Below are 13,113 nucleotides of genomic sequence, written 5' to 3'. Positions count from 1 at the left end.
GTTAATTAAGTAAAAATTGCGTATCAGATATATCAAACTTAGATTTTGCAAAACCTAACTCTCTGTTGCCTCGTTCCACAGAGGATATCAGGAGTGCACAGAGGTACCTCAGATTTGCTGCCTCAGGACAGGGAATGTCAGCAGTAACACCCATGCCCCAAAGAATCCCCCCCAAGCACCTCCCACAGACCAGGTGCCAAATAAAGTGCCCCAGCCAGACACTTTGAGACACCCAGGGCCCAGATGCCTCTTCTAATGGCAAGGTGCCTCCAACCACTGTACCAAAACATAGATAAAAGCCTCTTGATTTCTTTTTCCTGAGAGATGGAGGACAAAATTCTTACACGAAAGTGCACATCCTGCCACACCTGAGTAAGAGGTTAACGTATGGCAATCCTGTGTTAAATGCTGTCCTTCAAAGTCCTCTCCAGACTTATAAGGAACAGCCCACCCACCAGCTAAACCTGGATAGGAGCACCTTTCTCCTCTTAATTTGTGTTGCTGTGTATTTTTATACACCAACTAACAGAGAAACAAAACTGGAGACCAATTCCATCAGTAGCCTACCAGTTTGGATGTTTTACTAGTAGAAGCAGACAGCAGATAAGAGTGCTCAGCTTTCAATTTATGGTCCCCAAAATAATTTTTTGTGCTCATCATTTCAACCAAGTGCTGCTATCAGTTTCGTACTAGAGCTTCTGGCTATGCTCTAATTATGTTACTTCACTAGCATTTTACACTGATCAGTACAATCACTGAAGGGAGAATTCCCACCTTGCCATTATTCCACCTCTTCCCACATATGACTACCAATAAATCCCATAACCCACACTGATACAGACAGGAGGAGAAAAAACCCAAAACTTCTACTTTTTTATTCTTGTGGGGAGGAAAGGGCAATGAACACAAAAAAACCCCCAAAAAACCACCGGGAGAAAGCAATGCCCCCCCCATCTCCTCACTAGTGCAAATGCAATGGAGGAAGGAGCACAAGGACAGACTCATATTGCCTGAGGAAAGACATTGCAGGATTGCTATTCCTCTTGGACAGCCTGCTGTGCATGAGCAAGCTTCGAAAATAGCTTGTACTACCATGGCAATCCAAACTGCCTTAAGTCTGCCCTGCTGTGATCCTATTCTTCCTTGCAGCAGCTGTAGCATTTGTGCTTTTTTGGGGTGGAGCAGACAAAGTAAGTAAGAGGGATGGATGCTGTGATAGCTGTCTGGAGTTGAGCTCCCTGAACTGTCTCACTCTGAGATTGCTCATGCACCAGTGCTGCTGGTGGATGAGCAAGAAGTGGGGCAAGGGGACAGCTTTGTCAATGTGTACTTGACCAGACAGCTCCACCAGAGCTGAAGCTGAAGGCAGCTGCCAACACTCCAGGTCTGACTCAGCTTGGCAGGGAGAAAGGCAGAAAGGCATCACACCTTCCAGACCAGGGCAGAATTAGGCCCACACCTAGAGAAAAAGAAGCTTCCTGCCTCATGCTAGAAGTACCTCCAGGATTAGGGGGTATACATGAGATTCATTTGGCAAATCCAGCTGTGTGCTTAGGAAGCCTAAATTACACAATAAAGCCCTCACTGGTTTTAATTCTTTGCTTCTAAACCTGAAAAAACCCCCACAAAACCAAAAACCACAAGCTATATATATGGTTCAGTAACAAACTAACCCAAACTAAAAAGCTTAAAGGCTTCCCTGGCTCTCTATTTCAGAATAGCATTTTTCAACATCAATTACTCACCCATAAATAAAACAGTAATCTTGTTTGGGAATAAAATAATCCACAGGATCTTATACTAAAATATTCCAGAAGAGCTATTCTAAACTTTTTCTTGTAATCAGTTGCTGAAAAAAGTAAAACCCTGAAGGCTGAAGACAGAAAATTAAGTAATAATAATGAAAAAAATCTCACTACAAAATTTTGCAATATAAAGTAAAGTAGTAGATAAGGACTAACCTTTTTTCCAGGTTTTAAACTTTTTTTCCTTGTTTTAGGATTTTCAGTATGAGAGGTGCTTTTTGTCAGGGGAATATTTTTAGGAGACCTGCCCTTCTTGGGAACTGCAGACTGTCCAGGGGGTTTGCCCCGACCTGGTTTCCTGCCCCGCTGCGCTGGTGCTGGAGCAGATTTCTGTGGAGACTGCATTGAACGCCGGGTCACTTTGGAAGGGGAAGATTGGATTTTTGCACTGCTCTTTGTAATGGAAACTGAGGAAAAACAAAAACAAAAGGGAAGGGGGGGAAAACCTCAAAATGAACAATGGAAAGCAACTTTTCTAACAAAGGCTTAAAAAAATAAAAGTGTACTGCACAATTTACATTGTAAAATGAATATACTTTTTACTTTGAACTGAAGTGGTTGGCATGAAACTATAGAACTTTATTGAAGCCAAAGAGAGAACTCTTTGTACCCATTCTTTTAGAGGGACTTTCCTAAGAGAAAAACATTCAAATAAAAATTGGGAAAAAAACCCAAGAATTAATCCACTCACCTTATAAACGCTTCCCATAATTTAATTACAATATTTATAAAGCGCCATTCATCAAGAAGGCCTTCAAAAATACTTCACAAATTATACAGCCTACAATACATCCCTTTTCCTCTAAGAGCAGTTTCCACCATTACAAGACATGCAAACTACTTCTAGGGAGCTACAAAACAACTTTGAGCAGCAAAGAAAATCATCCCAGTGACAAGGAGAAATTGTTGACACGCAAAATGTCATTAATGAGTATCTGTTTGAGATGCTGGTTCAGAAAGTTAAACTCCCATAACCATACCCAGATTTTTCTACCTGGTGCCATTTCGAAGAAGGGATTTCAAAAATCAAATACGACGTATCATTTTTATTCATTCTTAACACTGAAGAGATTTTCTCCCATGAGATGGGTTAATCTCCCATCCCAATCCAACATGGTATCCCACCAGATATCCTCTTGGATGTGTTCCAATATGCACATGATGTGACTGCATTATGATCTGGTATGAGGCTCGAAGATGTAACCAGATTTCATTAAATTACACTTCCTAGGGAACAGGTCTTTTCCACCCAACTCGCTCTGTCTGAAATAATGGTGGTTTTATTTTAACATTCCCTTCCCAATGGACAGAACACCAAAAGAATGCCCAACAGAACATATATATAAGGACATACCCTCAATGAATAGGTGTAACTGCACCGTGCTACAGCAGTACCTGTGGCCAACAAAAAGCAAATACTAAGTCCAGAAGGCCAAGAAATACTCCCTTCTGTTGGCTTGACTGCTGGCAGGCAGATAGATGGATAAGTTGAGAGACCAGTATGTAGAAGACAAAAAAGGGAAACTTTGTGACATCAAACCACCTTTGTTGAGGTATGGGAAAGAAACACACAACACATTTGGAATAATTTGAAACTTTTACACTAAAATTAGACAGCTTTCTAGTATCACACTGCCCCTATCACTGCCTTTTGCATCTTGCTGATTGTGAAACTCATGCGATTCACCTCAGCCTTAAATATTATTAATTTAATGTGACATAACTTAGAAGTATTGCAGGTTAGAGTTCAAGCAGGCTTTGACTCTGTCAGTCACCACTGCCTGATTCAAAGCACTAATTCATACTGGAAATGGAGCATAGCAGGCTGTTAATTCTGGATTTCTGTGAATTTGGAATATTTCTTCCCTGGAAATATCAGTGTGTTGAAGCTTTCTGGTAAGCAAGTAAAACAAAAAATAAAACATAAAGATACTTTTCAAATGAGAGATTGAGAAAATAACGTATTTAAAGACTGAATAATAGTTTTAATGTCTAGCACCGTGCACCATATTCAACTTAACAGTCCAGCACCTTGCTTTACAACTGTTCCTTTAAATCTGTATCTTTATTCAGGGGTTAACTGTTATTAAGTACTTGCAATAGCAAATGTCACTGTAAGATGAAATAACACACTGCATACAGTCTTCTTATAAAATACAAGTACTACTGACACACATTTCTAAAGATGTAGCAGCATTTACATACATTGCTATTTGCCTGGTTCGGTTACTAATCTAATATTCCTAAATGGCAGTTCAGAAGAAATATCTTCATTATGGCTGGTTGCAATCCTAATATATCAAATGAAGACAGGCTATCCCTAGGTATCTGAGAAGGACCACCTTCTGGATGTGCAAAGTGATCATTTCCCTTTTATTTATGTATGCCAAAACATATTTTCATATGCAATGACAGCCTAAAATATAATGAACAGAATTTTAACCAAATGTGGGCACAGCATTACTCTTATGTCCCTGAACTGCTGAATGGCAACTCATGTTAAGATATATATCTGGAAAGCAAAACAATATCAACTGTATGCTGTACAATACAGTACTACATATTGTACCCTGTTTTATATTTACAACAATATAAAATGCAGCTATTTTTATTTATTTGTGCCCCGCAACTATGCATTGAACAAAACAATCATGACCTTGTAAAGAAATGTTGTTTAACAAATTCTTTGTGTTTCTGCCAATGCTGAAATCTAGCAAATGCATTTCTATTCTCATAGAGTAAAGACAAAGCTATTGTTAAATACATACAACTCTCAAGTCAACAGGCTCTAGGAGCACAGGTATGAGTTTTGGACACTGGGCAGTCCCTATTTCCTTCCAGAAGGACATTTACCGGACAAAGAGTAACAATGCAAACAGCTGCAGCCACTTCAGGCTGCCCTCTTGAACCACACGCATCAAGCACTACCTTATCCCAGCATCTTCCTACCTGCATACGCCAGAGGACCAAATATGAGCAGCATTAACCATTAAGGGGGCAGGGGGAATCAGGTCCCACTTGGTATTTCTCCTTCTGCCTAGGGCTGAAGCTGTTTTTTTTCAATAGGCAGGACTGCAACAAAGCCCATGCTGCCTGGGCAGCCTCCTGGAGATAGCAGCAAATGAGGAGGCTGCTATTTGCATTTGTTGATTTAAGAGAGGATGGGGGGAGTGCAAGGGAGTGGGAGACTGCCAAAGTAATTCCCATATTGTCTGCAGCCTGTATTGACAGTGATCATCAGTCACCTGCTCATACTTCCCTCACCCCGGCCTTCAGCAGCAGACCAAAGGTTACACTGGGTCACAGGATCTGGGGGAAATGAAAAGACATGCAAAATCAAGCTGCCAACCCACTGCATCTGTAGACAGAGTTATCCCCACTAGGCCACATGTTCCAAAAACTAAGACGTTTTAATAGTCTCATGAGAACTTGTTAAAATATAACGATGGAGAGAATAGAGAGGAAAAATGCCAAGCTCTGCTTGCAATTACTGCAGTATTTAGTTGGGATATTTACAACCAAAAAAGCACATTTGCCTTTTCAGGATGCTGCTTTGCATCACAAAGGCCCTCTCATTTGCACAAACAAAATCAAGCATTTGTGTCATGTTGCTCATCTATACAAATATCCACCACGCCACTTTCAGGAGTGAGATGAATTGCATGGCTTTCCTTCCCAAATATCTTATTTAGAGCCAAAACCTGTACTGGCACCCTCAATAACTGAAGAACAGAGGTCACACTACACAGACATACTTTATCATAGAAATGTTAGCAACTAAGCAGCACTTTCAGAGTTCACAGAGCTCTAGTTATACTGCCATGTTTGTGTGGGCTATAGGTATATAGCCCTTCATGCAATTCACTGCTTTCATACTTTCAAATACTTTTTTTTCAAAACATTCTCCTTTCTTTCTCCCCCCCAAACACTTCTGTGAGAATCCCAACACCTGCAAACTTTGCATTTGATGTAAGAGAAACCCCAAATCCTGCATCTTGGACCTCACAACCTGGAGATGCATGGCCACAACACAGTCCCTCACTGAAACAAGCAGATCCACAGCAGTCAACTGAGCTCATTTGCATGGAAAGGACATGAAAGGTTACACTTTACATGAGGGCCAAATTCTGCTCACAGAAGCAGAAAAACTGCCCAGACACAGGCAGAACTGCAAAAATTTGACCCGAGAATGTTATCTCCAAAATCTCTTGCCAGAATTAAGTCAGATATTTAAGACAACTGTGAAATCTGAAGCTACTGAAACCTCTAGTACTTGGGAAGGGGATGGAACAGATGACAGCTCAAAAGCCTGAATTCTCATGCAATTCTAATTAGTAAAATTCCCTCAAATAATCAGCAGTGACAGTGTCACTCCATGTTTTTATGAAAAGCAGGGGGAAAAAGGTTCAGATTTGTAATATCTAAACATTATAAATCTCCCATTCAGTTAGTATCACAGAACAGCAATTACAAGACAAGACTTAAAACAGCTGAAAGGAAATTACACAAAGCAAGGTGTATGTATTAATGGCTCACTTTCCATACATTCTGTGAACACAACATTGCTACCTGAGGTGAAGGTGTCAATTAGGGCAGTAAAAAAAAATAGTTCACCGTTGAAACCAGGTTTTCTTTCAAGACAGAAATTATTCTATTTGTACTGCAGTATTGTTCCTATGCCCATCCAGTACAAAAACCCAATGTTCTTCTGAGAATATAAAAACTTGGTCCTTCTCTCATGCACAGATGAAAAAAATGAGGCAAAGCGGTTTAGCAATTTACCCTTAAACCATGTGAGCATTCCACAGCAGAATGGAAACATATCTCCTGAGTTCTAGCCTGGAGTTTTAGCTATAAAATTAACCTTCTTTAATACAGTAAGTTATTATCACGATAGTTTTGACAACTGGCAAAGGAAGTGGAAAAGATTAGCAATTTTTCAAAACAGCTTACTGCCAAGGATTATAAAAATTTATGTCCTTATGTCTCAATTGAACAACAAAGCCATTCAAAAGCATAACTATCTGTAATACATTCCACCTCTTCCTATCTGGTTTGGATTACTTCTGGTTATGAGGTAGCTGTGAGATACTAATTGGTATGTTCCTATGATACAAAATCAGTTATAAGTCATTATTCTCCTATCTAAAAAGCAACACCACACTTGGAAACTTCAACATCCACCTTGGCAAGATATGGGCTCTACAGCTTGCATTTTCTTTTTTCTCGATTTTAGTTTCTGCTACCAATATAATAAAAGGAAAAAAAAGTCTCTTGCTGTCTTCTGCAAAATTTAGCCTACCTTACACAGGCCTAAAAGGTGAAATGGAGGCCTCCAAGCAATGTAAGACAAAAACTGGGGAAAGAAAAAGCACTGCTCTCCCAGGGACTTCCCCAGGCAGCACTGTAGCACCTTTAGTCCCTCAGTCCATCACCTCCACCCCCAGTCTCCCAGACTTTCAAGAGGTAGGCAAGCCAGCACCTACAGAGCTGACCATTGAAAATACCATTTAAGATCCATCAAAACCCACTGCTAAACAAATTATCACACATCACTTCCAAAAAAACCAACTTTTAATAGCTAAGCTGGGGCAGGGGATATGTGGTACAAACAAAACAAAAGAAAGACCCCTAGAAAATCTTTCAGTTAGTCCCCAGAAACTAAGAACTGTGAAAAGCCAGCTTCTAGTCTGACCTTCAACAAGTGTTGCCACTGCAACCACATTAGCAAAAAACCCAAACCAGACAAACTCCAACAAAAACCCCCTGTATTTTATTGATAATCTGGAAGGAAAGAAGACAAGGAAGAAAGCAAGTAAATAACTCAAAATACCAAAACAGCATAAACTTGAGTTACCTGAACTGAGCTTAGATGCGCTGATGATGAATCTGTCAGTAAGCCTGGCAAAGCCCAACTCTACACATGGGGTACAAATTTAACAACCTGACTTTCCACCCCATCGTTACTGATTCTGCCCTTGTTTTGCCACTATTTTTCTCCAAACAGCATAAGCAGGATGAAATTTGGGCCCAAAATGAGACAATAAAATTCAACAAGCTTCGAGGGAAGAAAAGAAAGATGTACAGAGCATGATAGTACTATGCCACAATTTGTTCTGTCTCAGCATCTGAATGACAGCTCTGATATTCTGGACATAGCTTATACCAATTAAAACAGATTTGGAAAATATCCACTCAATCCCATCCACTGGTAAGGCACCACAACCACTTTCTGTGGCTTGGCATAACTAAGTTAGTTACTCTTTACTGCTTAGTCCCTGCAGGAGTAGGGTCTTGCATTACTCAATCTGCAGGTAGGATGTCTGTACAGCAGTACAACTTTCTGTTTAGAGTATACTGAAATACCTGCAGTGTCCATAAAACCTGAACAAGGGCAACTTAGAGGAAAAAAGCCAAACATGTAGCAGTCAAAAATATATGTGTTGGAGTATTTCCAATTTACAAGAAAATTACAAATACCTTATAAATAAACATGGTAAGATAATGAGGAATCCAGACTTATGATAAGGTCACATCTTTGAGAAAGGCAAAACCTTCATTTTTTCTTAAGTGATTACTGCCCTGTAGCAGCACTATCCAAGCCTTGTGCTGCAAGATGTCAAGAAACATTAATACCAAATAAAAGAAAGCTTAACATTTGAGAGAATGTGGCAAATCAGATTTTAGCCTGAATTACTAAGGAGTTTTTCATGTACAATTCTGAAGACAGCATAAATCTGCTTTACTGTATGTGCCTGATTGAACTACTGTGATCTGGTCGTGAAGAGAAGCTGGCCACACTGACAGAAAAATAAAACCTCCAGCAGTATGAAATTGCACCACTTCACTTTTTTTTTTCTTTAATGAAACTTAATTATCATGCTTATCTGATTTTTTTTGGGCTACTCTAAAGAACATAGAGTCTTCACAGATCTAACAGTGGGTCTGTATAAAGTTTTAACACTTCTTTTGTTTCATCTGCAAACAGGGCAGTACTTAGGTTTATACTGATGTTGCATATTTTTGTACAACTCAGCTGAAAACATAACAGAGCTATTTTCACATAATTTCATCAGCAATAGAGAAGACCAACTCCAGTATCTAGCTTGGTAAAATCTGCACAAAGTAAACACTGAGAACATGACTGAAAATTAAATAAAACTAAACTAAAAAATCATAAAATAGACAAATAAAATACTTTTAAATCTCTGCTTGAGCCTGTACTACTCTTACTGCTGCAGACAGTTTTAGAACGAGACCTTTTACATCACAGGCTGATTAGTGTAATGAAAGAAGATTGCTCTCACTGACTATAAATGCACTGAATTAGAGAAAAGCAATGAGGGGACACAGTGTGGAAGAGGGGATACAGAAGAGAGGCAAAGAAGGAATATGACTAAGGATAAAAGCTACAGCATATCATGGTTTTGGGGTTTTTTTGATTGGTTTTTTTTTAATTACTTAATCATCTTCCTTCGGCCTCCCAAATTTTTAGAGTGTGGAGAGGAGTTTCTCCTTTTTCAGTTCTTTGTATCACCTTTATTCTTCAAAAATCCAGCTCCGTAAGGCTATGGGGATCATGGATACGTAGAAACTGATCCATCCATCTCCAGATGCTGTTCACATCTAAATGATATATACTACTTAATACTCTAATCAATCCTTGCAGGTGAAACTACTTATCATTTCCCTCACAGCTTGTCTCCGGTAGTTCTTTTGTTTTCTCTCTTTTATGGAAAAGGTTTTACTTCTATTATAAATAAAAAGGTGGGTTGCCTAAGTAACTGCCATTTACATGTAATAACTAAACAGTAAAATGAATTTATCCAGAAACAGCAAATAGAAATTGTTCTGGCAATCTCCAGTCACCTGCTGCCTACTTTAATCATAAGCCCCAGATACAATGAGCCACAGAGCAATACAAGAATATCAAGAATATTCTTGGGCATAGTAACAGCTTTCTAGTATTCAACTGAGTAAAGTAAAAATTACAATCTATTGTGATTAAATAGAAAAGCACAATACATTTGGCCTGGAAAAAGAGTGAGTAAGAACACATGCAAGAGATATAAAACTTTAAAAGCCTTCTTAAAGTTTATCAAAAGCAGAAGTTACACGGACCCAAGAGATGACCGAATTTCAGAATGAGCAAATGCAGAAGGTAACACTGAAGCAATAAGACTGAATGTTTTTTTGCATTCATACTCACTCCAAGGAAGTACATCACATCAGTAATAGTCCAAAAATCAGAAACACCAATTAATGAATAACCATAGAAGGAACAGAAAATATAGCAGAAGGCACCACGATGTCACTAAGTTTCAATACATTGTGCACTTCTGGATCCAGTGGCTCAAAAACACCTTAAGTGAAAGCGAAACAGTATAGAAACACAAGGGTGACCAGAGGAATAAAACTGATCCCTGAACAACAAAACCAAAATCTTCCTGCACAAGTACTGGAAGTACAAGAAGCTGTTTCAGTACAAGAAACCAAGGATAACAAATGAAACTACCAACAAGGAAAAGGAGTATCAGCTTTTCCACAAAAAATATTCAAGTATTACTCAAGTAAAGAAATCCTTACTGCAGGATATTGTAGGTGCTAGAAGTTTAGATGGTCCCAATATATAGAAGAACAGGTTAGACCAAGTTCTTCCCATTTTATGCTGAGTACCTGAAAAGGCACTCAGCTTTAAAGCATTATTCTGTGCTTGGAAGGTGCTGGGCTGTAGATGGGCAGATACTAGGAACACTTCTGCAAACCTGTCTCCTATGTGTTTATGCTTTTCTTCAGACATCTCCTTTCAGCCAGGGCTGGAAAAAGCCTTCAAGAGCAGATTGTTCTTCATATTGGTCCAGCATAGACATTACCATGTCAACCTTTTTCATTAGGTATTTTTCACAACACTGTTGATGGACAATAAGTAATCTCTAAAAGCATTTAAATAACCAAGAGACACAGAGTAACCAATCTACTGCACCTTTAAAATATTAAGGCACCAGGCCAAGCCAACATCAAGCACTGAAGTCAAACCACACATAACCAATTACTGCTATTGGAGATATTTCTAATGACATAAACTACAATGTTAGCTAAGCACAGCTTCTGATAAGTGTAAATACCATTTGAAGGGTACATTTCATACCACTGCACATATCCTGACATCCAGCCAGGTCCACTGAAGTCACATCTTCTGATAAGAACCAAAGACAAAACATAAACACAAAGATTAGGGCCTGAAGGCTATCAAAAGTTTGTCCAAAACACCTTTTCACCTAACTTCTCTGTATTATCTTCTTAGTTCACGAGCTGTCTAATACTAATGAGAGTTAAAGAAGATACAGTTATAAAGAGTAAATATAACATATAATCTGTCTGAAAAAACTCCCCCACATCCTAGAAGCCTGTATTTAAACTGTTCTTAAATACCTCCCATGGAAGAGGTCCTACATTCCCTCTGTGCATCGCAGAAGGCTAAGACAGTAGACATCTGAAATGAAAGCTTCCCTTATTTTCATACTGTCTCCCTTACTGCATTTCAGCTCTCTTTCAAAAGGCTAAAATGGACACCAAAATATATCTCACGGCAGGAAATTACTGTCCCAGGTATGAATGAAATTTAAAGCATTCTTTATGATTTTCATACTTAGATTGCAGTATATTAGCTTTGCTTTTTCACCAAAATCTGAGGCTTTTTTTTTCAGCCTCCTAAGTACTGATTTAACACATTTAAATGCTTTCAGGAAAGGTAGTTAAAAAAAAAAAAATCAAGAATACTTTTCATATTCACTCTGGAATTCAAGCCAATCTCAAGTCAATTATTTTCACTTTCTATTGCAGAAATTCAAGGCAGAAATACTGAAGTAACCAGCAAGTAAAAGGTCCAGACCAGAATAACACTTGAATACTCCAAGCAAATCCCTGTACTGTAGTACCTGTCCTATTTTCTCTCTTAACTGGAGTAGTCAATGCTAGTGTGACTGAATGAAGAATCCTGACAACATTATCATATTTCTGAATTGAAACAACTTGATTACACTCTTCTTGAAGCTATTATTTACATAATAAAGGATTGTCATTGCAGTTCTTTAATGGCTCAATAGCGATCAAATAACAGTGGAAAAACACAACCTGAGAGCAAAAAATATTTCATCCAGCTATGTAAATTCAACAAGTGTGTATAACACATACAAATAGTACATAAAAAATAACAATACAAAGCAAAATAGAAATAACAAATTATTTATGCTCAGAATGGGGAAAAAAGGAATACACAACTTCAATAAAACTGCAGTTAACTTTGAGCGCACTTTTAGAATAAAAATAAAAACTACTCCAACCTGCATCTCTGTACTCAGTTTCTATTACATGTCCAAAATTCTCAGTTTTGACTACAAGTCTGTAAGAACCTTGCTTCAGGTTTTATTACTGCCTAAAGTGTTTTTGTTTCTCATAACAAAGCAACAGCATCCTACCTGGACAGGTATTTTAAGTCTGAATTTTGTTTGGTTTATTACCTGAAGAACTGGATTACATAACCAGCTTTACTTATTGTCAAACAACTTTAAGCTCTATCAAGCACTGATCAGGCAAGAAAAATTCTGGATGTATTACCTCGAAATATCACTGGCTTTCCAGCAGTGAAATTGGAGTAGACTAAACAATTTAATAATATTCTTTCCAGAAGATGAAATTGGACTCTAAACTGTCACAAAAATATCTTTTAAAAATTCTATGCCAATTATTTTCACGGCCAGTCTTGTATATTACAGAATGGGTCAGGTTGGAAGGGACCACACTGGGGTCATCTGGTCCAACCTCACTGCTCAAGCAAGGTCATCCCAAGGATTGTGTCCAGACAGTTCTGGAGTATCTCCAGAGAGGGAGACTCAACTTCTCTCGGCAGTCTGTTCCAGTGCACAGTCACCCTCACAGTAAAGAAATAATTAACCTAACCATAAGTAACACACCTCATTCATGATCTCTCAAGACAGGGTCAACCTTCTGAAGAGGCTGAGAAAGACACTTTAGAGATTGGGAGCACAGAAACATTAAGACTAAGGTCAGTGTGGTACCTATTAGATGACTTCTGATCAAATGTACATCGTCCCACTCCCTCTCACTGCAGGTTGGTACCAGCAGATCATTTTGGACAGTACAGCTACACACATAGTTACTCCCTTGCTGAAATCTGCCAAAATGGACTAAATACAATTCCAGTATTTAGTAATGGAATCTGGCAGTAACTACAGAAAGGCAGGCGAGAGCAAGGATGCAGAGGTACCCTTAACTAATTCCAGTTAGA

The 13,113-nt window shown here is 38.7% G+C and overlaps 1 protein-coding gene across 7 annotated transcripts in view; it reads right to left on the bottom strand.

Moving 5' to 3' along the window:
- Positions 1–13,113, bottom strand: part of SCML2 (Scm polycomb group protein like 2) — a 71,096-nt gene that overhangs the window by 21,858 nt on the left and 36,125 nt on the right. For all 7 annotated transcript variants that reach the window (XM_085051230.1, XM_085051255.1, XM_085051264.1 and 4 more), the window contains one exon: positions 1,962–2,212. In XM_085051230.1, the coding sequence (XP_084907356.1) occupies positions 1,962–2,212 (251 nt within the window). The remainder of the gene's footprint in view (positions 1–1,961; positions 2,213–13,113) is intronic.

This window comes from Lichenostomus cassidix, chromosome 1 (assembly GCF_008360975.1).
Source record: "Lichenostomus cassidix isolate B80296 chromosome 1, HeHo_3.0, whole genome shotgun sequence".
Classification (NCBI taxonomy): domain Eukaryota; kingdom Metazoa; phylum Chordata; class Aves; order Passeriformes; family Meliphagidae; genus Lichenostomus; species Lichenostomus cassidix.
Note: the sequence above shows the minus strand (reverse complement) of the source record. Positions and strands in the feature narration are given on the sequence as shown.